The sequence below is a fragment of the Strix uralensis genome, chromosome 8, assembly GCF_047716275.1.
Source record: "Strix uralensis isolate ZFMK-TIS-50842 chromosome 8, bStrUra1, whole genome shotgun sequence".
NCBI classification, from domain to species: Eukaryota; Metazoa; Chordata; class Aves; order Strigiformes; family Strigidae; genus Strix; species Strix uralensis.
The window spans coordinates 21235513-21261364 of record NC_133979.1 but is presented as its reverse complement, the minus strand read 5'-3'; the positions used below and the strand labels follow the sequence as shown (position 1 = coordinate 21261364).

The 25852-nt window shown below is 38.3% G+C and overlaps 1 protein-coding gene across 5 annotated transcripts in view; it reads left to right on the top strand.

Moving 5' to 3' along the window:
• PLPPR5 (phospholipid phosphatase related 5) overlaps window positions 1–25610 on the top strand; it is a 48641-nt gene extending 23031 nt beyond the window's left edge. Inside the window, exons 3-7 of one of the 5 annotated variants that reach the window (XR_012629873.1) lie at window positions 259–509; window positions 9245–9421; window positions 11095–11214; window positions 22381–22657; window positions 25508–25610. Coding sequence is in view for 3 of the 5 variants with exons in the window: in XM_074876577.1 (XP_074732678.1) it covers window positions 259–509; window positions 9245–9421; window positions 11095–11214; window positions 16284–16418 (683 nt within the window). In the remaining 2 variants the exon portion in view is untranslated. Of the gene's footprint in view, window positions 1–258; window positions 510–9244; window positions 9422–11094; window positions 11215–13992; window positions 14112–16283; window positions 16648–16753; window positions 16798–20083; window positions 22268–22380; window positions 22658–25507 lie in introns of those variants that run through there. The other 4 variants (XR_012629872.1, XM_074876579.1, XM_074876577.1 and 1 more) reach the window with 4 other exon arrangements.
• Window positions 25611–25852: the final 242 nt, after the last annotated feature.

The window sequence follows — 25852 nt, the reverse complement described above, 5'->3', positions numbered from 1 at the left end:
CTACTTGCATAAGAGGTGAGCGTGCTCCTCCGAAGAACGGAGGGAGATCAGGTGTGTGGGTCCGTTGCAGTGTTGCTCCTGCAGTTCTATACAGAAGTACTCTCTGCAATGTGAGCCAGGATCTTTAAGGTACAATACACATGAGGGTTTTTCCTATTGTTAAATGGAAAAAGCTGGTATATTACTATAATAAATACTATAATATGTTGCCCTGAAGTGAAATTGTCAGGAAATTTAACTCTTTGTTTCCCTCTTTAGGAATTTACGCATTTGGACTGTTTGCTACGGACATCTTTGTAAATGCTGGACAAGTAGTAACAGGGAATCTTGCACCACATTTTCTTGCACTTTGTAAACCCAACTATACAGCACTTGGATGTAAACAGTATACACAATTCATCAGTAGCGTACATGCCTGTACTGGAAATCCAGACCTTATCATGAAAGCCAGAAAGACATTCCCATCCAAAGAAGCAGCCCTAAGCATATATGCAGCTATGTATCTGGCTGTAAGTATATTGTACTTTTTAATGTCACTATATTTTTGAGAGCAGACAGCTCACTATGGGGGGAGAAGGGAGGAATGGGGAGAAGATAACTATTGGCTGATTTTATATATGTAAACCTTTTATGAGTTACTGTGAGGCCTTTGAGAATTTGACTCATTGGACTTAATTCTGTCACATGCAGATGTAGTGGTTCTCTGAGCCTTGAAAGCTAAGACAATGCTGAGAGAGGGCAAGTTGCCCAAAAAGAGAATTAGATTTAGGATAACCAGGTGTTTGGTTTACTTTTTCCCCATTTCCAGAGAACGTAGGAAGAGGTTTTGTTGGATGGTAAAGAATAAGGGTAGGGATTGCTCATGTTCCTTTCCATGTTTTAACCCAGTACAGGTAAGTAGAATTGCACGCAGCCATATTCTTTGGGGTGAAGCAGAAAAGTGGGAATATGTAAGTGTCTGATCTCTGCAGGTTTCCTTGAGCTCTGTGCATGTCTTTAGGTACCAGAATTGGTATTTATAGGTACCTCAGTGCTCATGCAAAGTGTTTGACTCTTACTCTGCAATGAAGTGGGCTACAAGACAATCTAGCCCCTCTTCCCTCTGTCATTTCTGATACAGGGAGTGATGAGCAGGGCTGGGATAGAAACTGGTGTTTACTGCCTGGCGTTAGAGCTGTTCAGAGGCTATGAGAAGTGTGGGGAGGCATGTGAGAGGCAGAGTGACTAATGACTCTCACTCAAGTAACTCTCTGCAGTACTCCCTGGCTTAGTTTGGAGTGCACATCATTCTAGTCTTAAGCAGCAGATTTCTTCTTAGTAAAGCTGTCCCCAGCACATGCCTATGGGAGTCTCTTACCTGACCTGCGCTGGTAATCAGTCCTTTGTAGCCTTCTGGATGGGCCCAGGTCTGCCCTGATAGTGTCAGTGGGAAACTAGGCAAGTGCCTCTGCTTATTGCAGGAGTCATGCCTTAAATTCCCTCAGTATTTGAATAGTGGCCTGCCTATACGTACGTGTGTGTGTGTATGTATGTGTGCATATATACATATGTATATGTGTGTGTGTGTGTTACTTTTGAGCATATATTTAATGAGTTGACTTTTAATTCTTGGTCGATCTGGAGACTGATACTTGCTAACGTGGCAAAGTTCCCAACTCCATGCTTCTGGTTTACAACCAGTTGCTTAAAATCTGCAGCACTGACAGTAACACTTACCAAAACTTCCTTGTGAGCAATGTCTGTTTAAGAGGTGTGGATTGGGCAAGTGTTATCTGCAAATAAGAGATGAGCAATAAAATTCTATTCTAACTTGAGGCAAGTGTAAGTCTCCTAATAGTATTGTCTTTATTTGGGGAGATATCTAAGGCTTTGCTTCACTGAAACATACCTCTAAATTTGGTGCAAGCTATTTTAGAAAGTATTCAGCATTCTTCATTTTAATTGCTCCTATTTTTCTCATCCATCTGTAAAGTTGGATTTCCACTGTTGCCATGAGTCACAGTAACTAAAGGAAACCAACTGTTCAGCTACTGCAAAACAGGAAGAAAAATAGTATCAATACATTTTAAAAACAAAAAGTAGACATTAGTAAGGTCTAATAACTAGTATTGATGGCTTATGACATGAGCAAGAGTACTTCATGCAAACCTTATGTTGTATGTGGTCAATATACAGTTAGAAACATCAAAAATTAAAATTGCAGTGATCTGTTTCATGACTCTATAACCTTTCAGTAACTGCAGAAATGAATATATTTTATGTCACTACTGTATTGCTGTATGACACTGTCGTCATTTAACTAAAGCTCTCAGGATTTCTGAATTCTTATAGGCTGCCTAATAAAGTAAATTGCTATGATGTATCAGCTGATATGTAGTCTGCAAATTTAAGTCCTTGATGCAATATTGGCAGACCTTTTTTAAAAAAATCTAAAAGTGTTGCATGGTTGCAGCTAAAAATTTTTTTTAGTTTTTTTACAAAAGTTTATTATACACCAGGGAAAGAAATACAATGTTCCAATACTTGGGGTCATGTGCTTACACTATCCTGATGTTTATCAGGATAGTTGGCACTGAATAACAACTTTCTCATCACTATTCACTGGAGTAGAAGATCTAAACAGTAGCCTAGTCTTTGTGTGAGCCGTGGTTCAACAGTTATTGAGAGCATGCACATAAAGAGCTCCATATATTACTCAGCTAGTATTTCATGAGCATATAATCTTTGATACAAAATGTGCTTTCTTTTTGGTTAACAGAAATATTTGGGAGAGAGGGAGGAATTGTTATAGAATCCTCCCTGGACATTTCAGCCAGCTGTGCACAAAATGAAACCATCTTAAAGACATAGATAGGCAACAAGCTGATCCAGAGTCCTTGCTTTCTGAGGGGGCGAAGTAAACAACCTCAGACTTGTGTGATTTCACAGATCAACCCATTTAAAAACAAAGCCTATGCTTTATCTAATAATTCCCCTATCTTGTTCCATTTAAGTGCAGCCATGTCCTTATGACCTAGCATCTGTGCATCTTGTCTTGTTAACAATAGCTTCTTTTTTCATTTAAGTTCTTGAGTCTTCCTTCCCCCCCCCCCCCCCCCCCTTTTGAGAGTGGGTGGCTGCTATGGTAACTCTGAATTCCCCTCTTGCTGAAAGTACAGTCGTCTTCAAACAATTGTATTGCTAATATTTAGACCTCTCTAATGTTTGCCTCCATTACTTTCTCTCAGTACCTATCAAGAAAGACTTAGCAAGGAAATGTTGAATGGCAGCACTATGGTCAGGCTTTTCTCTACCCAAACACAGACACTTTCAAGGATGCATTACCTGTCTTCAGACTTTTAGGTCTATTTTTCCCAGTGTACCAGAGTCTTCAAAATAAACTACTGTAAATCTGTTCCAGACTCTCTAATCAAGCTGACTGCTACTGGATTTCTCCTTAGGTGTCTGTTCAACTTGTCTTGGATCTTTTGTTTGTCTTTGCTTGAGTTGGGTTAATAAGTTGATGCATCAGCTTTCATTTCTTATCAGCATTGCAATTCACCCTTTCTCAGCTGGAACAACATCTGCTAACACAGGTATTAAGGCAAATGCTGCAAGTTTATTAAGTAGACTATAATTGTATAAGCCTCATTTTGATACACATAAGCTGATGTAGCCTGGACAATTAGAGGTATATTTTGAAGCAGCCAAGTGTGCACATACTTGTATTTTTTCCACAACTGAGACACAGAAATGAGAACTCATGACTCTTTGGTAGGATTTTGAAGTGATATACGAAGATTTAGTCTATTCCCATGGATTTAAGTATGAAACGTGACTAACAGTTGTCCTTTGGTGCTGCAGACTAGGGGATTGGTCATTGCTAGTTGTAGTTTAAGACATTTTAATTCATTCTGTAGTTTTGCCTTTTTGTTGTTTTATCCTTATTGCATTGGACAAGAGCAGTTGGCAGCCAGCCTATCTGTAGGGTAGAGTTTGAACTTGGTGTTACCACATAATATTTCAGACTTGCTTTGGATTTGTAGTGATAGAGGTTTAATGTCTTGATAATTGACATAACCCTTCGGTCTGTAGGCTGCTTTTGTTGCTTTGTACTGTGAGCCCTTGGCCTCAACTATGGCCTCAGGCAGGGCTAGCAGGTAAAGCTGACAAATAATTTTTTCGTCTCTGCAGAGCATTTGTTGGACCTGTGATCATCTTTTCTGCAAGGCTCTTACTCCTGGTATTCTGCTGTATTGTCTTTGCTGTTTACTGTGTTTGTAAGTCACTGGGAAGACAGCAAGGCAGTCTGGGTCACAGTGCTGGCAATATGGTGACATTCTGCTCAGTGTCACTCCTTGATCCAGCCTTTAGGTGTAGGCCTCATCTCGCTTCTCCTTCGTCTCAAAGTGCCTGTTTGGCTCCTGCTCAGTTGGCAGCTGGCGGAGGTATAACAGGCCTCTCTTTGAGAGGCCTTAGGGAGTGTTCAGGAGGAAAAGGAGTAGCAGAGCCATCTTGTTGAGTCATCTTTGTCCATTTTTTGTTAGAAAATTGGATAATTAAAGGATTCTTTTGTCTGCTTTTCAGGGGCAGTGTTAGGAAAGTGGAATTTCTTTTCAGTATCTCGTGCAGCAAGTAAAAGTATCCCTTGATACTAGTTGTACAGCATGTATCACAGACTTCATATATTGGGTGTATTAGTTACTTTCAGACTGTATAGTAAAATAACATTACAATTTGATTCAGGGATTTATCTAAAGACCTCTAGATATTTTTTTGTCAGTCAGTTGTTCATTACAATTCAGTTACTCGAGATAACGACCTCTTTAGACTACATCAGCTTTAATATTTGGGTATATCTTACAGTCCTGGTATGCTGAAGAATAGCTTTTTCCTTCTCCAGTTGTTTAGAGTTACAACTGTGGTGACCTCATAGTGGGAAACTTGATAGTAAGGTCCAAAATTTCTAGAGCTTTTTCTTCCTTTTGCCAGTCCAGACCCCTAACTTTGAAATTTGTCTAGGATCTTCAATAATTACTGCAAACTTGTAGTATGGAGAAATACTTCATACTACAAATGTATGTAGAAACATGGAGGAGACTTCAGAAGCACTAAAAAAATCTTCAGTGGGCAGTTGCAGGAAGGCCCAGATGATTTGAGAATGAGCGTGGTTTGCTCTAGAAATAATCTGACTCAATTATTAGGAAGCTGAAGAGCTTGTAGATTGTCAAACAGGATTCTAACTAAACATTGAACCTGGTTATAGACTACTGTCCACTATAGTCCACTACTTTTTAGCTTTTTGATCTCAAATTACCTCTTTGCTTGTAGGTATTATGAATATTCAAAGTTGTGCATTCCTTAGGTGGAACATCTATAACACTACTTACATTACTTGAATAGTTCAAGATTCTTTCCTTAACGATAGCACATTATACAAGCAAAACAAAACACGAGATAATTTATATTTGAAGTGCTGCCTGGGATAGGTGCCTGTACAGTGATTCCTTAATCTTTCTGCTTGTTGCTTTGTGAGTCATTATACTCTGCCCACTAATGGACTGGTCTGTCTCTTTGTCAGACCCCCAGACCATCTGCTTCAGGGAGGACTGAAACAGCAAGCGCAAATGGGATCTTTCTACCTGCGTCCCTGGGCCCCAGGCTGATGAAATCAGCTATGAAAATTAACCTTGCTCCTGGCTGGTGCACCCAGCCTGATGACTAGCTCCACTCTAACTAAAATGGGACTCTGGGACCTGTTACATGTGTGTTTGTGGGCATAGATGTTTGTGTGGGTGAGCCTAAAGATAGCTGAGAGAAGATGATGAGGAAGAGCTTGCAGCACAGCTGAGGAGGCTGCTTTGTCCTGCACTTGACATACAATTTCTATTCTTCTCTTATGTGTTTTGGAATGATTTTGTTTGCACTAGATTTAGGACATATTTCACATGAGTCAAACTTGCAACATGACACTTTTGAAAGCTTTCCAGTGCAAGCTAAGGACCAACACTATGATTAGTCCTTATATTATGATCAGAGGCAGTCATGTCAGAAACCTCACAGGTAACTTTGTCTTTGGTGATGATGGTGATGATTCCGATTCTCTGAAATACATATTTTCAAAACCACTTCAATTAAAGTTTTTTCTTGCCATTTATGAGGCTCTGAAGACTTCACTTCCAGCATCTTGAAGACTGAAGGTCAAATGTTTGTGTTTTCCTGAAAATCTAGTAAATACTGGTATATAGAACAGATAACATCCACCTCCTCTTATGACACTCTGCCAGTGTCTACTTACGGGTATTACCTTTATATCTTTTCATACTAAAATCTTATTTCAGGAAAAAGGCAAAGCAATAGCAGGAGTTCTTCAAGAGAAGGTTCACCACTGATCTGATGTTGCAGGAGAATGTGCAGCCTGCAAAATTAATTCTAACTACTGTATCAGTTCTTGACCTTACATACAAAATCTCTGCTGTTGGTCTTGCTGTTGACTAATTCAAAAGATTTATTTAATTAGATTCCTCCTCTCCCAATTTCTGTTCTTAAAGGAAACTGAGATGGACTTGTTTGGTGAACATCTTTAGCCATGTAAAACTTTCTGTATTCATTCTAACTAATGTTGTAAATCACTGAGCTATTTTCCTTTGTTGATACTGCATTTAATATTTATGAAAAGTAAGAGAAGAAAAATCCTGTCATCTTTTCAAGATGTTCTTTGTCAATTACTGACTGGGCTGGTTTATAGCTTTCCTTCCAGAGTCCAGAAGAAAATCACTGCTTAATTATATTTCATTCTTAGTGCAAATCAGATCTTTGACTGAGTTGACTAAGTTAATATATTGTACTAGAGCTGCAAGAGATCAAGTTTAAAAATGGACATCTATGAATCCTGCCTTGGAAGAGTCTAGACTTGCTATGTAGAGTTTTGCAAATACACAGACTTTTCATTCCACTGTTTCAGGAAAAGTTTACTCTGTTTCTATTGATCTTTGATAATTTTTTAATATAATACTATTCTTAACATCAGTGGTGTCTCTTCTTTAAAGAAGAGATAGAAATAGTACCTATGCTGGCAGAACCCTCAGGTTGTTTTGAATAATGGACTGGGCATGACAATCTTGACTGCACATAGGAAGGGACTTGACAAATAGAAGTCGTCATTTCTCATGTGAGGCACAGCATGAGTCTGCAGTTGTTTCCGCTCACTCAGTGCTTTGAGTAGAGATTTGAAGGACATGCTTGATTATAAAAAGATTCTGAGAATTTTCTGTTTAGCTTTGTATTAAAAATGTTGACGTTTGACTGAAGTACTGCAGAATCAAGTATTTGTATTGTAATGTGTTTTGACTTCATAAAAATTGAGATCATCTTCTTGGGCAATGACCAGGTGTTACAGAGAACTGAAATATATCACTAAGACCTGCCTTAAACAAGCTACACTCTCTTTTGAGTTGATTTTTCCTTCTCAGTAGTTGTTTTGATTTAATGTACCACAATATAAAATTAAATGCAGGATATCTTCTAGCTAACTTCACCCAAGCTGTATCTGAAATTTAGTGATATTGCTGTGTATTCAAAATATTAGAATATTTTTCCCTAGCACCAGATGATGATCTAACATGCAGTGTGAATGTGAATAATGGTGGTAGTATCCAGGAGTACAGTGAGACTCGCTAAAATAGAAGGTTGCTGAGTAACTCAGTGTGCACTGCTGTATGTAGCTTGAAGAAAACCAGTGGGGCTAAAAAGCTGGAAATTAAAGTTGCAGTTGTCTTATCAGCATTCCACATGGTAAGAGCAACTCACTGAAGAGAGCCTGCAAAAATATAAGGAGCTAAAATGAAAGGATAGTCAGCAAAGGGAGAAATGCTATTTCTAAAATGGTCTAGGAAGAAGAGAGAAACACCCCAGAACTTTTTTTTCAAACCTTTGCTCTGCCTGTATTAGTTGAAAGCTTGCTACTAGTTTGCTGTTCATCATGTAAGGTACACTGAAGATGTATGTGTTGCAGTACTCTGCTGTGATTTTAAGCTTAAGCTTTGGTTTGTCCTCTAAGCCATGGATCTTTCTCTAGTGTTTTGAACAAAATTACTGTCAGATGTCGCTCTTTTCAAACAACCTCTGACCACTACTTCCTTCACTTAATTTATCATAAGTGTAACCATGCTTCCTAACTTCTTCTTGACTGGATTATCACAGCACTTCATAACTGATTGCCCAGTAAATTCAGCTGAAGTTTCAGACAGTACAGAAAAACCCAAAGGACTGCCCATTTGTTGGCCAAAAAGATACTGGTTTTTCAATGCAGATTCTTCAGTTTCCCTTTACAGTTCAAATTGATGGCATTACATATTTGGAGTCTCTAGCGTAACTCCATAGAAAATATTTGCATTCTTCAGTCTAAAAACTTCAACTCTGTCTAAAGGTGAAGGTTTTAGGGTTTTCAACGGTTTGACTGGAGAAACATCTTACGCAGAAAGTAAATATTTTATTCTTTAAAATCCTGTTAGTTGAAGTATAATTTTTCAGTGCGGAACATTCATGCAGCCTTATTGCCAAGATTCAAGAGAATGGAAATTCAGAGATTTGGTATTCATTTCTTCCATTGTCCCATCAGAGCTTGGAAAGTGCTGGCTTAAACCTAGTAGTCTCTATGTGCACTCTTAGGGCAGAAGAGCTGTTCTGTCATCAGGCAGTGCTTTTAACTGAGTAGTATTGCACAGCGAGAGTTAGACTGCAAGCAGGGCAGATTGGTTTCTCAGAGTTTGATGCATAAAAGTTTCTGCATTTGGATTGTTTTTTTGTGCTGGAGGGGATTGGTACTAAACATCCTCAGTCACCATCTGTGAAGTACAGGGGTGTATTGCTTCAGCACTGGTTGAAACTGTTACATGTTACAAAAGTAGATGCTGGCATTTAGTTCAATTTTCACGTCTTTTTGATACATCTCTAGTTAATCACACTGAGAAGTTGTGTATGAGGAAGAAAGGCATTTGCTAATAAGACAAGACCTTGATGTAGCCCCTTCCAGGGTAAAGATCTTTTTCTATTATTGTCAACACTACGCAGTGAAAAATCAGTCTATCTCTCTGCATAAATAAACACATAGTTTGGAAGTAATAGGATAGGATTGTCTAATTTGCCTGTTCTTTTGTGGGCTTTTCAGGTTCACATACAACATAATTTTGCTGCAGAGGTTTTATTCACCAATTAGTGGGAGATATCCATCAGTCTTATACTTTTCTTCCTTTCTAATTTTCAGATGTATATCACCAACACAGTAAAAGCCAGAGGAACAAGGCTTGCAAAACCTGTTCTGTGTTTGGGCTTAATGTGCTTGGCTTTTCTTACTGGAATCAACAGAGTAGCAGAGTATCGAAATCACTGGTCAGATGTAATAGCAGGATTTATAATCGGAATATCTATAGCAGTATTTTTGGTAAGTGTATATCTGTGTCGCTTCTGTTTAAAAAACAAAAAACAATCAGTGTATAACTTCGTATCTCAAAAAAAAATATTGATAGCCTTGACTTTTCAGGCAACTAAATGACAAAAGAGGTGTTTCAAATTTTTGTTTTTAGTTAATTATCAATTTCCTTAGTTGTAATTATATACACTCAGAAATGTGAAGTCAAGAAAGGACTGATCAAATGATCTCTTTTGACTTCCTTATAAACCAGATTATAGCATTTCAACCAATTTTTGCATCAAGCCCCACTTGAAACAAATGTATATCCTTCAGATTAACATCTAGTTATGGTTTCATGTATAAAGTATTGCATTTAGTATAGTGATGCCTACACTGATCAGAGAATAAGTAGCATTTCTTTTCTGTCTTTAAAGTAACCTTATTGAATTTCTTTCATGCTAGTTCAGGTTTACATTGAAATTTTATGTTATTCTTTATCCAAAAAGCCTTGTTTAGCCTTTTCCTTTTCTTGGAACTGTGTTCCAAAAGCAGATCATTTGTCACAGTTCACAATGACTAGCATCTGTGTCAGAAAGCTGCAGCTAATCTATTAATCACCTTCACTGATAACTTCAGTGCAAGACTTACAGCATAGAGTAGTCATTGCTGTTTACTGCCTACAAGTTTGTCTGCCTGGCAGCTTGTAATAGTACTAAATACACCTTTGATTTTGCTTCCCCATGAAAACACAACTGAGCTTGATTCTTGGATCTCAAGGTCTTGATCTCAAGATCTTGGATCTGAGGACTTGGCTTGGCTGAGAATTCTCACAGGGATGGCTGAGGTGGGTGTTTCCACACCTCTGAGAAACACGAGGGCAGCTTTAGGTCTCCTTTAAAATATAGCTGCTTGCAGTTCCGAATGTTCCTTCCACACAAGGTGTCTGGGAGTTATACTTGGTTGTTCAATTTGAAGAAGTTTTTTCCATTCTGTTTGTACCCCTAAAGTCATGGAAGATAATAGATTAGAAAAGAAATCTGTCCCAGCATTTTTTCTTGTATTTTTGTGATGTATATTGTATAAACTCCTTTGAGTAGCATGACATCAAATTTAGTTGTGTTTTGAAGAAAATACAGCAGGCAAACATTGTTAGTGTTTCTACTAATTCACACACCCAGCTGAGCAGCAAACTGGTATACATCACATTTCTAAATCCCTGTGTGAGAGTCACTGCTGCCCTGAGCAGGTTTAGAGTTCAAACTTGGAGATGCTCCTTGCCTTCTTATTCTCACTTTCTCACTCTCCATTTGAGAAAGTCTTTGCTGGTCAAAACTTACATGGTACTGGCCATTCATAGGAATTTAAGGTTATGCCATATTCTGCTGCACGTGCTCTGGACGTCTATTCATGACATTGCTAATAATTGGTATTCTATTATTCAGCTTCAGTAATGGATTTGCTTTTAGAGAAGAGGGTTTTTTGGTTCTCGGATGATGCATGTAACAATAAATTGGTTGAAAATCTTTTTGTCTTGAAATATTAATTAAGGGTTTTCTGTAAAACATGAACTTTACATTTCTGTATTTCTACTGTAAGCTGTGACTAAAGCTGGTGTCAGTTCTGCTAATTATAGATGTCAGGATCAAAGCTCAAAAAAATGAGTTGTTCCTTAGCTATTCTGTTTATCTTCTAATCCCTTCTAGGTGGTTTGTGTGGTAAATAACTTCAGAGGACGTCAGCCAGAACATGAACATTCTCATATGGGTAATCTGGCCCAGATGCCCATGATCAGCATACCCCGAGTAGAAAGCCCTTTAGAAAAGGTAATGTCTGACTTTTTTAAAAGCAATTAAATAAAATGTAGCTTTTCTAGAAGGATGATCCCAAACTATCTTGACAAGAATGCTGAGGTAATCAGATTTAAAGTAAGGAAACATGGCAGTGAAGGGGAAAGAAGGGAAGAATTCATTCAGAGACACTTCTTGGGAGACTCTTCATGTCACCTCCAAGAACAATCGCTACATATCAGTCCAGTTTACTGCTTTAGCCACTGCTAAGTCCATGGAGTCAGGCTGAGAAGATCTGAGGCCCTCTTTCCATCTGTTCCTCGCCTAAGCTTGGGCTGAGAGTCCAGAGAGCTTGAAGTGTTTAGAAAGAAAATCTAACCCCTGACCCCAAGGGGTTATGCAATTCAGGTACGAGTGGCATTAATCCTATTTCTCTGGGGTATGTCCTCAGGCTAGTGTAGAGCATAGGATGCAGTCCCTTCTGGATCAGCTGTAGGGCTTTTATCATCAGCACGTGCTAGCCCCAGGACAGGGCACCCACTTGGAAATGCTGGGGATCTGTCATCTGCTCTAGCAGGGCAAATAACTTAATGAACACAATAATAATAGTGAGTAACATGGGTCATACAGTGCACAAAAGCTGTGATCCCTTGCCAAAGCAAATGGGGTTTTGGACTAGGACATGCTATGATAGTCTCCTGGGTATGCCAAGACTTTTTGCATGAGCAAGTATTGTGATGTGTTTAAAATTTATTTTAGTTTTCTGTAATAAAAATCTATGGTATTTGAAGATGATGTTGTACTATGTAAATTTGAGGTAAGCTTATATCTGAACAATTTTATGAGCAAACAAGCGCTGAAATAGATAGCATAACCAAATAAAGAAAACATTTTAAGCATTTTTACTACAGGGGAAGTTTGAACTACTAATGCAAAGTTTGAAAGCAGTTCTACTTTTTCTAATTACTTTTATCTGTCATTATTTGTTAAAATTTCTTGTGTTATGCCCATGTTGGAAGATAGTAAACAATTCTACACTGGGTAGGGCCACCAAAAGCATGTTTCTATGGCACTCTTGTAAATCCAAATTACTACTGATATTTTTACATATGAAGCATAAGGAGAAGTGTTTTTAACCACTTCCCAGTCTGGTTTAGTCACCTGGAAGTGGTGGAAGTTGTCCTTTAGTAAGGATTGCTGCTAGCCCTGGGTTTGTTATTCCTTCCCTTGAAGGGAAAGATTTATTTTCAGAGTGATCTAACACGCCTTTTTGTACCAAATGTGTCTAAGCTACTTCTGCTGATATCTTGTCATAAGGAGGTCAGAGTCTCATTTGCTTGAACAAGCATTTAGATGGTGAATGTGTATTTTCAAAATAATCCATTCAGTAAACTTTCTGTAAAATGTCAAAACAAAACAAGATGTCAGTCGGCCTAGGACATATCCGATTAATAAGAGCATGTCTTATTTATGTGCTAGGCTCTCCTGCAATAGAAGCCATTTCTGCTGCTCAAAAGCCATCATAGGTAATAAATGTACATTCTCTGGCTGTTGAAATTTTTAGGTTTTTTCTGGGGATAATGACCTCATGTTAACTTAGTGTTTCCACCTGATTTGACACCTTCTTGCTCATGATGAACAATGTTCTTTCCCTGAGATTTGGCCTATGCAAGATTGAGATGTTGTAGAGAAAGCTATGAGAGAGTGTGGAAGGGTGGTGTCAGGAATAATGTTTTCTCAGCTTGAGGATGACCTTTACTGTTTGTGAACTGCCCAGAACTCGTATTATATGAACAAGCTTCTTTCCTTCTGAACCCATATTCCTATGGCAGTAGAGGGTAGCTGTTTGCTGTCATTGAACTTCTCTCTAGGTAATTAAATTGGGGATATTCCACAGGGTGTTACACTCGGTGAGATCTCAGTGTATGGGTACATCTTTCTCTACATTGCAAAGCTTTTCTCCTTTCCAGACAGAGGGGATGAGATAGGAGGATGATAACATGGAGTCTTTGCTATTTGTTGGGAAATGCTTTCTTCTGTTTCCACTCTCAGAAAGTTTAAATTTAAATTTGCAAATAGTTGATGAAAAAGTTACTTACTTGTCAGTGCTTTAGGTGTTGAGTTTTTGTAGATTTTTTTCTTTTTTTTTTAATGTTTAGTCTAAAGTTTAGATAGAAACCAGACCCTGTTAAATAAAATGCACTAAGAATAATACTTATGTGGAACTAAGGTCTAAATTGAGCCATCACTACAAGAATTATTAACTTAGTCTTTGCTTTTTAACTCCCTTCTTATTTTACATTCTTTGTTCTTCTCTGGCGAGAGAGGGGTGCGAAATAATTTGTGTACTACTTGCCTCTGCCTACTTTAGCCATGTGCAAGTTACTTTTCAGTACATTTCAGTTAGGGCTGTTCCAGTTCCATATTCTGAATGCACATACATTTACATTTGGCTTATTTTAAATCTGTTTTTTCTTATTCTCAGTCTGCAAGCTCCTGTGCTGGTATTAAAGACAGCTTACTGTCAGAAATTAGCTACTAAGAGTAGCACAGTTCTGACTGACTGAGGTTACCATGGGCTAAGGCAGTGCTAACATGAAGCAGTGCAACTCCGTTATTGGTATTTAAAAATAATAACTATATGGGTATCTGGGAGCGAGCAATTCAAAGACGCTGTCTTAAAGAATTACTTTATTAGAAATGCCTACCAGAAGGGACCTCACTTATTGCAATTTTATTATAAATTCACCTGTAAATGAGTAAACATGTGGTGCATCACACAGACCTGGAGACACCTTATTTTTGTGTTTCCAGATCTGCTACTTCCTATTCCAGTGGGTTTTTTTTTCCTGCTGGAGAACGAAAGCTTTTGGCATGCTCTCCGTGCTGCCGCTGTCATGAGTTCTGGTGGAGGTCAAGAGCTACATTTGAAGTGCACTTAAATAGGAATAAGTGTACTTGTAATATTCTGAATTGAGCTGCTGCTGGTTAATGACAAGGGTAGATCACTGTTTGCATGACACTTCTATTTAATTGTGGTGCATGCAGATGATTAAGCTGTTCTGCACGGGTATTCGCTTCTCATGCACTCAAATAAGCCATAGTTGCAGAGCGTCTCCTTGAAGAATCCTTGCCAGAGCTGGCTCAGCAGTGCAGACTTACTGCTTTCACCTTAACTACATTCATCCTCAGAATTAATGAAAAGAATGAAAGCCAAGAAACGTCATCACTCACCCATCTGCTTCTTTTTCTCTCCTGTCTCTGACCTTCTTCATCTCTTACAAGACAATTTGTGTTTCAGTTAGCTGGCGCTGTGCTACAGAGAAGAGGTTCTCTCTCTTCCTACCACAGTAAAGGTTAGAGACTCCTGTTCTTTTGCAAGAGTTACTGGGGAAATAGGGATATTCTAGGTGGTATGTGGAAGAGTTTAAAGTCCAACTTCATCCAGTGCAGTCACAAACTTTTTTCTGTTTCAGGGGAGACTGGCATTATTTCATGCTAAAGTCACCTGAAATTGGCCAGGGTTTACAGAGAGCTTGTACACATCTTGTAGTAGCTACTGACTGTCCTAAGCCTTTTTTAAAAAAAAAAAAAAAAAAAAAAATCAGTATTCTAGCTTTGAAAATAATCAAATCAAAGGGAACATGGAGCATTTAGGACTAATTAAGACAGTAGATAGAATACTGAGGTAAGAGGTTTTACAAGGAAGTTTTGGGTTAGGAGAGGCACTATGGTTCATCTCCTGTGGGATGAGATGATTACAGAGCTTTCTGTAGCTGTTCAAGATTACTCATTTGCACAGTGGGTTCTTTGCAGTGCTCTGTTTGACAACTAAGCTGCATTTATCCCCAGAGTCTCTGCTTGGCATTCCTTCATAGTGCTGCTTCTGTCAGCAATGCCCAAACCATGTTCCCAAACAATCACCATTCCTTGTTACAATGAGGTTTCTTACACTCCACCCATAGGACCGACTCCAGCATAACTGTGAACTGGAAACAGATAATTTAGTGTCTCTCTCTCTCTCTGCCATTTGTAAGTTTTAATGGTAATAAGTATCTGGAATTCCTCTCGCTACATGCGACTTTCTTGTTGCCTATCATACCAATTGCTAGTGACTATCAGGGTTAATTGTCTCAAAAATCTTGTTGAGTTTGATGCTATAATTCTTGTTCTATTGTGTATGTGCCAAAGGTAATAGTGGTGATAAAACATTTTAACAATAGTAAGTATAGATATTGCAGTGGATTCTGATAGTATTTTGAGACTGGGGAAACTTTCCCGTTCTGTTTTTAAGGTATAATGTTTTTTCTATATTCTCCATCTTGATTATTCACGAGACATAGAACAGCTTCCTCACAGTGTCAGAAGAGGGTATTTTAAACTTTGATTCTCGGTGTTACTGCTTTTTCCTTGGTCTTAAGCATTTTGGTACTAAGAAGCCTTTCATTGGTATGTGCACTTGTGGTAGATACAGCATGGCCTAGGGAGTCTGTTCTGGTCGCTGGGGCTCTCCAGGGACACTAACTGCCTATCACTGAGCTCACAGACTGGAAGCAAAACACAAAGATGTTTTAGCTTATCATGCTATGGGCAGATGAGGGGGAGGGTGTGTGTCTCTGTTGTGTAAAAATATTTTAGCTGAGAAGTACCCTAATACTGTTGTGCTTGGTGTCCAAAAGTGTACCTAGGTATCCATGCAGTGTTTTAGTACATGTATGTGTATCTCCAGCAGAGTTTGACTGGAGTCCATGTACTTATATTAGCTTATAGACAGGTTTTCAGATTTTTGTTGTCATAATGGTTCTCTCTTGATAATACAGTATGTTAAAGAAGATATAATACAACATTGTTTCATACACAGAAACAAATACTCAGGAGAGTCAGCTCATAAAAGACCGTAAGCAGTTTTGTTTCAATGTCAAGCATTTGAATTTGCATTCGTGTCCTACTCTTCTGCTTAAATCTATTTCTGGGGAATTGTACAATAATTATTTCTGTTTGAATGCAAACTGATCCCCACATCTAATGTTCAAATAAAATAATACTTAAATATAGGAAATGGAACAATATATTCAGTGTGACCTCCTCAAATATACATATTGTAGGTGTTACAGAATCAAGGTATCAGTAACAATCAAGAAGATCCTTTGCAACGAAACTCCCTCAAAGCACGCATCATTAGGTTCTTCTCCTGGATATCAGGAACGGACCGTTTTGAGCATCTTCATATAAGGCAATAAACATATGTGCACGAGAGCACACTTGAGTGTTTGTGTGTGGAATTTGAAGCAAAGGCAGATGCAGTGTGGTGACAGCATTCTGTGCAGGTCTGCAATGTTTTAAATGGGGAATTTCCCTTGAACTCTTTCTTTTCTCTCAAAATGCGATTCATTGAGTAAAAGCATAAAATATACTTTGACCCAGAGAATTGTATGATAACATTATTATTATTGTATGATAAATTATCCTTTGCCTGAACTATTACAGTACTATTTTTCTATTTCTCTTAAGTGTGTGAAGGACTACAGACAATTTTTTGAATTCCTGTTTTTAAAAATGGAAAAATCTTTTTTAGGATATGACTATTTTTGAATATTTCTAACTTCATGAGAGCAGAACACAAAAATCTCAGGTAAAAAATATTTAATATATATAATGAAAACTGGAAACGACAAAAAAGTTGTCATGGATTTTTTTCAGTGCTCTAACTTTACAGAATCACTTCTAAACAGAAATTAATTAAAATCTTAACAGAAGATATACAGCTATGGATCATTTTGCCTCAGAAACCTGCACTCAAGGCTTAGCCTTCAGCTTTCATTTTCCTGTTAGTGGTGTGAGAGCATGGTTATGAAGCATGCTTTGTTCACGTGGTGCTGACACCAAGCCGATACTGTCAGTTTAGAATGAATAATACAAAAGCTGGTGTGCCTGCCTGTGAAACTGCTGCCATTGAGCAGACCCTCAGCATATTCTAATTCTTTTGAGTACTATAGGGAAAACAATTTCCCATGGAGTTGGAGAAGCTGAGGTCTTGTGCATGTGTTTTTGTCTCCTGTATCTGTGTGAATCTGTTTGCTGATGGTTAGTATCTCACACTGAACTTTGTCACAGTAAATCTAAGCAGAAGTAAAAGACCATAGTAAGAGAGTTGAAATGCAGTTACTCAAGAGGGATGCTGTTTATTTTTTTTTCTGTAAAGAGTCTCAGCAAGGCTCATCTGTAGTTTTGCCTGAGACTGTAACATATGAAAAAGCATGAATACTCAGACAGTGGCATGAATCTGTATTAGTGATTCTTGCAAGTGGTTAATTTTGACCTAGTTATGCATCACCCTACTGAGTCCATTGGACGTGCATTGACAAGTCTTCACTAGCGTCCAAATCGATAGCTCTTCAATCGGCAGCTTAGCAGTTCCTTCTGAGGGTTTATTGAGGAAGGATGATTTTCTTCCGTGTTATTATATCCCATGCTCTGCGTGTCATTCCAAGGATGATTTTGGAAGTATATCTGGCAGGAGTGTGAACCACATTCTCCTTTCTGAAGTAGTAGTTATCTAGTCCTGAATTAATGCCACAGGAAAGAGCTTTTGGTTCTCTGCGTCACAGACAAAGTGTGTGTTGCTTAGAGAAAGGGATAGCACATAGCAGGACTTGCAAGATTGATTAGAATAGGGGTTTTCAACCTTTCCTTCACCATGGACCCCCTTTAAATACCTTTTGTGGCCACAGACCACCAATACTTAATTCAAGATTTAAAGCAGTAGACTGCATCAAATATTTATTTCAGTTTTCTCATGAAGGATCTTCAAATTTGGAGAGGAGGGGAAATAAGTTAATCTGTTAATGGGAAAAGGAGGTGCAGTGCTTGCCATGGGCCAGACCAAATGTTTCTGGGCTGGACATTCCCTACCCCTGCTTTAAGCCTTCACGGACCCCCATGACGACATCGCGGCCCCCCAGGGGTCCACGGGCCACAGGTTGAGAACCACTGGATTAGAATAGATAATTAGGAATTTTTTTTCCTCCAATTCCTTAGTCTTAAACCACCTTATCAACAAACTGATGCTAGTTTCAGTTGACAGGGTAGTTCTCAGATCTAAATAAGGAAAAATAAATACTATGAAGAAAATGACCTAATAGTCTCAAAGCAACACCAGAGTCATTGGAGGTTGCCCAATGCATCATCTGTCCAGTGCTGAAAGCAGATGTCCAGCCAACTAAAATGCTTTGAAATGTTAATGTTTGTTCTCTAATTGAGAAATCTAAATTTGTTTTTCTTCTTCAGTATCAAAATCTGGAAACAATGACATTTACTAATAGCTTACTGAAAACACTTCCATAAAAAGTTGCACACTGATTCTTTTTTTCCTAATGCTTTTTAAAAAATCCGCTGGCTATGGTTTAATCATTGTTACTTATTTAAAATATATTCATTCTATTATGGAGAAGATTGAACATAGATGCTTACTATTTGGTGGTGTTCTCATATGAAAGCTGTCATAAAATACATCAAGAACACTCCTAGAGCTAAAATACCTATTACAGGGGAGGGATAAGAGAGCTCCCGTTCCTGGGCACAGAGTTACGGCACAGTGAGAAGCTGCCAGCCTTGTTTGGAGAGTGGGGAATAAGAGGCAGCTCTCCTGTGTTCCCACTGAGAGTACTTCTAAATTCCTTTCTATAATGTGAAAATTAGAGATGCTTGCCTGCCTCCCCACACACAAACTGATTAAACAAATATCCAGACAGTTTAAAGAAGAGCTGAGAAATATAGACTTGTGTGGTGGCCACTGATTCTCTTCAGTATTTTCTATGGTGTGTGATAATGGATTTTCTGAAGGACTTCCCTTAAGCAAAAAAGGGAGATCTGTCCCACTCCCCATGAGTTATCTACATCACCTCTCCTCTTCAGTTTACATCTCCTCTCTTCTGACTTTGGTCTGCTCCAGGAGGGGTGGTGATGAGAGAAAACTGCAGTGCTTTGAGTGGTATAATTTCCCTCTGTGCATTTTTGTGCTGGGGAACAAACACGTGGCTTAACATCAAGGTTCCCTTTATTAATTTTACACATTGCATGCTTTATAAAAAATGGTGGCAGCCAAGGGTACTGTGTGCCTAAAGGGAACGCACAGTTCCTTTGCATCCTGCACATCACTGTGCAGTTGAGTCCTCACCTACCAAATGTTTGCAGAGGCACTTGCTTAGGCTAGAGCATAAAAAACTAGCAAAGCTCTTTGGGGTGTTGCAGGTTTACTGTGTTGAGTTATACGTTGTATAATCACATTCTGATACACATCTTTAAGAATCATTCCATTGAAGCAGAGAGGAGAATAACATTGCAAATGAAAAGGACGCTGTAGTGTGTCTGGAAAAGAAATGTTGAATATGAGTTCTCAACTGCTGAATGCAATTTTGTTATAGCGTTTCACTACTTGACTCTGTGCCATCGAGCTCTTGGGGAGCAATTAATCTTTGAAAAAACGCAACATTAGAATTGTATGAACACTGAAATAGGATATTATAATTGTCAAACTGTCATTTTCATTTCTAGGAATTTTGCTTTAAAGTATCAATAAGGTAGCAATAACAGGACAGCTAACTCAATTATTCACATTGTTACTTTTTAAAAACCCCATCTAAAACTAAAATATTGTAGAACCATCTAGCACCTAATTACTTTGTTCAGCATATTTACATATCCAGTCTTTCAGCAGTTAACAAAGAATTGCTTTGGGAGTGAGAGCACTGCAGTGAAACTCAGTTTTATTTACATCATCCTGCAATAGTCTCCAAGCATAAGGCTGTCCCTAAAGCACAAAAGGCAAAAATTTTCACTATGGCGACTGATGTCTGTCTATGTGGTTTCTGGGTTTTTATCTGTTTGTTTTTCCTTTAACTCGTAGAACCACATCACGGCCTTTGCAGAAGTCACATGATGTTGATGCTGATGTATATTCACTCCATTGGACTTCATCTCTTTTCACAGCCCACACACGATAATTGCAGTGTATCAAAAATAAGAAATTTTTAGAAGTCCTATTTCTGACTTGATTTTTACATCATTAAAATGATACAACATTTTGAAGAATTCTTAAATATTAGAACGTCACTTTACTTTCTAGCAAAAATATTAACTGTTTACTTTTTGATGGAATGGGACAAACTGAGCACCAATTATATTTATCTGACAATACCCTCTATTTTGGCTTCTCATTGTTTTTAATGGTTCATGTACCTATTCCAACAGTACTTCATATTTTGATTCGACTTTTGATTTTTAAAATCTACATTTTTAATTCAGCATGATCTTGTTTCCATTTGAGGCAATTTCAGTGTATAAAAACTAGACAAATATTACGTTCTGTATGAAAATGCTGTTTGCACATTGTATTACGCTGTATTCCATGTAAGATATCATTCAAACAGTATGTTATATGTAAGACTGGTGCTTCTGCTTTTGAAGAGAAAAGAAAAATGCCAATTTTTACTGTAATAAGTATTGTATCATAATTAAAAGTTTATTTATTTGGATATTTTCCTGACATAATTGTAGTTGAATTGTTGTTTTGTAGTTCTTGAATGTCTTGGATGATATATATGTATCTAGGTTAAAAGAAATGAAAATAATATAGAAAGTTTGATCATTGATATATTCTTTATTACTAATGATATCCCATGAAAGGTTAAGGGCTCCATTCTTAGCTCAGCATATCTGATGGGAAGCTGTGCTATTCATAAATTGTTTAAACAAATTATTCAAGGAAGCCTGTATCTTCTCATATTTGTTGTACACCCTGATACTATGCTGGGAGAATGGGTGCTAAGAACTCACTGGCTTAGTGAGAGAAGTGCATATGAGTTTCTACCCTACATTTTCATGTTGGAGCACTCATGGAAAGAACAAAATGGATTCATTAATTTTCTTCAGCCTAAGTGATCAGGACAGGCAGACTTTCTCTCTAAAAATCTTTCTATCTCTGCCTGTGTTTCAGGACCCTATTCTTGCAAAAAAAAAAAAAAAATTCTCTGTCAGTCTGCGCGGTGTTGAAGAATTGATTCAACATCAGGCAATGTTACCGTATCTCTGTTACTGCTGTGAATAATCAAATTGAGCCTCCCCTTCAAAAGACAGCCTTGCTGGCTGTTCATATTGAAGTTGTCCTATAAACGTTGAACACCAAACAGATTTGAATATTGTAGATGCTGAAGATGCTCTTAACATCCGACAAAGTTTTACTCTGGCAACAGCTGATATGATGTTAGCACTATAGACACACTGAGAATAGTAATGTTCAGTGGAGGCTGTGGAACATTCTAGGCCTTAAATTTTCCATAATTAAATGTATTTCTTGTGCATTAACCATTGTTAGAAAACGTTTGAAACATAAGGCTGTAGAATCAGGTATTCCCACATAGTCATCCAGGTAACACCTGATTTTTACTTTTTATTTTAAGCTCTGCTTTTGCTAAAATACAACTGCTTAACTCGTGCTTGGCAAACAGGGCAACACTAAGTCATCTTTGAGTGCAGTAGAGCACATCTCACGAAGTCATTGTGCTAAGCTCAGAATTAGAGAATAAAGAAATACATCAGTGGGAAGAAAAGTCCTAGAATAGAGCCCTTAGCTACAACAGTGTTACTTAGGGGATTGAAAATCCACCTTTATTAGACTATCAACTGTGTTTACAAAATTGTAGTTGGTCCAAAGTTTGTATCACCGTGTTAGGCACACTTACCCTTCTCTTAGTCTAGCTATTTAGGGTCCAAGGTACTAATGATTTCTCTGTGTGCAGATTTAAATGAAATCTTCACTCATTTTTGCATGGTAGCAAACCTGCATTTTTTTTTTTTTATATCTGATTTATAAGATTACCAAGAGATTCTTTTATGTTAAAAGAGATGACTCTTTTTCAGTGTACTGTATATCATCAACTTGTAACTAGTCTTTTTCTCTCTCAGGATCTTTCCCAGTCAAATATTTGGGTTAAATTTATCATATTATCTCTGTGAACCAGCAGTGAGAAAACAAAAAGAGAGACACTCTGCTGTATAATGTATTTTTAAATAAAATAATTTTTCATTCAAATGTAGTGTATTTTTTTTTAGATATCTGCTCTAGATATATTTTGGTTGATAGTGTACATATAATGAAATGATTAAGTCAACTGCATTTGGTGATATATTTTCACAATTAACCAGGAATCCCTACAGTTAACTACCTTCCCTTAGAGGTGGTTCTGGTGAAACTGAAAAGCGGGAGAGGAAGAGCTGTATTGCAGAAGAGTCCACAGCCTGTTGGTGAAGGACTCTCCCCAGGATGTGGACCGGCCAAGCTCCAGACGCTACTTTGATTTTCAGAAGTGGCAAGAATTTACCTCTCCCACAATGGTACCTTTCCACTGCCCTGGAGCTTGGGTCTTCGCTCTTCCATTCTGGACCTGAAAAATCTTTCACTAGGAAGTTTGTCAAAACAAAAGTAAGTTGGCATTTTCTGACTAAAATGGCTTTTGGTGGTTGTTTTTAAAAAAATCCTAGTGAGGGGCCTATGATGAACAAGCATCATCGCTCATTCAGGGAATATTCTGGTGCAGAGTGGTTCCGAATAAAAACACTGTGGTTGAACCATTTCAGTGGTTTTGAATGCAGCTGGTTTTATGATCCTTGTAGACCTTTTCTGTGTGTACTTCAGTGAAACAGCTCCACTCTATTTATAAATGAGATGTTTAAGACGCATCTCTAATGCTATATGCTGCTGTGTTCCTAAAAATGGAATTCATAAGGCATACGGGGACACCAGCTGGGCTCATATCCATACCATTTTAGATTCCCTTATATGTATTCTGCTGTTTGTTCGTAATCATGAACTGCATAAGACATACGGTGATAGCATCTGGGCTCACATCTCTTCAGCTTTTAAAAATGTTCATTTTAACAATATGTATTAAAAGAGGATAATGTTGGTATTTTTCAGCTGCAATTTTCTTTGCTGTTTGCTGTTGCCTTCTAATTTTGTTGCTGTCCAAGATCACAGTGAGTGCGACAGTCCATTTGCACATTATGTTAGCAGGGAGCTTTTTATACTCTTCTGAAGTCTAATTCTGGTATTTCTGAGGCTTGCCATGCAGAAAGCAGAGTGCACTACATTTTAGGATCAGATAGCCTAAGTCTGTTTGATCACATACATTCCTGGCCATCTGCATAGCCTTGGCCTTTGGGGACACTCAGGAGTATTTGCAGGCAGAAGAGCAAGCAGAGCTCTAGACCTCTCAGCCCTGCAGCACCTCCCTCCGAGCACACCAAGAGCATTTCCACCAGGCTCTGCCTCTGACAGCTGACTCGACCCCAGCGCACCAGACATTCCTGCTGTACACCAGCACTTTTCATCTCCCCTAAGTACCTTTGAGGAACTGGACAGATCAGGCAAGATACCCTGCCGTCATCCTGAAGTGTACTACAGGCATGACTGCAGCTGGAGCCAGCGGCTGCCTGCTTCTCCCTTGAATAAGTGGAAAGCCAAATGAATGGGGTCCTATTGTGATTTCAGCATCTGGCCTTCTCACTTTCTAGGCCTTTTGGTTTTCAGGGACTTCCACAAAGGGAAGTAAAGAAAAGCTTCACAGTTTCTCTGCCCACTCAAACCTCCGCTGCCTTAAATGTCTTCTGCTCTTGGTCTGTCACTAGCTGTGTAAAACATTTGGAAGTAAATTAATCTAATGGAATTAGGACAACTAATTCTGAATAAAAGTATATACCACAAGGTTTGATGTGATTCTGGTTAATCCACAGCAGATCTCTAGCTAATTCAGATAAACTGTTCTGAATTGTTCCCTGTGTGGACAAGTCATAAGCGTTTTTCTTTCCCAAAGGAGCTCTACTGTTGTAATATCTTCCCCTAGTGACTACAGCCAGAACAGCATGTGGCAGCCAGCTTCCTGAAGTGATCACATCAGCAGAATATCACCTCTAAGTTATGTACTTGCTACTGGCTTCATTAGTGGACTGGGTGCAGAGGACTGCTCTTGTGCTCTGAAAGTGATTAAGAATGGGCACAATGATAATCTCCAACTGTGAAGTTACTGAATCCGTCCTCTAAGATGGGGGCTTCAGTAGAAGCCCCAGTAAAGAGTTTTAGTCCTCAAAACCAAATTCTTTGCACCAGTGTAGTCATCTGACAACATTCAGATCTAAATAAAAATAAGAAACCAAACCGTTTTTCTGACAAATCTCTCCCTAAATAACAATGTTACACCTAAATACATACTCTCTGCAGCTACAGGGAACTTAGTCTTGCTGGCAATCTTTAATGTGGTTCTGAATGTGAGATCCTTGAGTTGTGAATTCCTAGGATTGCTCTGAAGTAGGCAAATAACCCTAAAAGAGAGAGTAAACATGTCTACAACTGTAAAAGAAGAACTAAAGAGCTACAAAATGAGAAGGACATGAATTTCAGAAGCAGGAAAAATGCGTTCTTACACTTGTTACCAAATGTGCCGACTTGAGGTAGATTTGCTATATTTTTCTAACTTAAAAATCAGTACTTTAGGGGATGACATTTCCACATTTTTTGAAATACTGCAGTAGAAGAGAACTGCTGCTCTTAGTCTGCTGTTTTGCTAGAAATCATCTGCTGTTTCATCTTCTTTTGCCACTGTTGCTTAAGGAAGCAGCTACTGTGCCTTCCTTAGCAACCTCTATTTATGCAGTAGCAACTGACAACTTATACTATTCAGATATTCTAAAAATAAGTCTGATGTGATAAGAATGAAGTGCTTATTTAGGAAAACAAAAGAAAAGCCCCTTTGGCTTTCATTGAAGACAGGGGACTTGAAGCTAATCCTAGTAGGAAACACCAGGAGTAAAACTAGACCGTTGCCTTTTGGCAATACTTTGCATTGTTGTCAAGACAAGGTGATAGATATTTTTTAAGATAAATACCCATTTTTTTTCCTGAGCAATTAGATAAAACATTATGAGGATGTAGTCTTGGAGCATATTGTTTTCCAGAGAGAAAAGGAGAATGTTCTTGGTTTTGTATTATATTTATTCTGTGGAGTCACACTCAAAGACAGTGAACACCAGCACAGAAGAGGGGGAATAGAAAGACTAAATAAACTATATATTGTCAATGGAGGGTGAGAGCCTTCCCACGCTGAGTCTTTTTAGGAAAGAAACCAAGTGAGTAAGGACTTGATGTCAGCTGATTATGTGACAGAATTGTGTGATGCTGGGTCTCCTGTGGGAATGTTGCCTGCTTACAATGTATACGTTTCAGTCAGTTACCATTTTGCTTAGAAGAACAGATAATCACGAGATGTTTGATCTTTAGTTCTTTGTCAGATTAAGAGAAGTCGGTACTCCCATGGCATTGGACACTGTGCTGCTGCTTTCTGTTTGCTGCCTGATGACCTGCCTTCTCTGCATATTTAAGGTAAAAGGCTGTATTCTGCATTTTTGAATGAATAAAATGGAATTTTCTTCGGGAATCTGGTGATCTGCATGTAGAAGTTAAGAAAATCTCTCTCAAGGATGTAATTTCTTTTGAAAATTGGGATTTTAAACTCCCTTCTACCCGTATATTGCTATAAACCTGAAACTAAAAGCTTCTCGTAGTTGAGGGGAGGAGTCACATCTACAGGCTCAATGGAAGAGCCAGCTTCTACAAGTCTTGAGC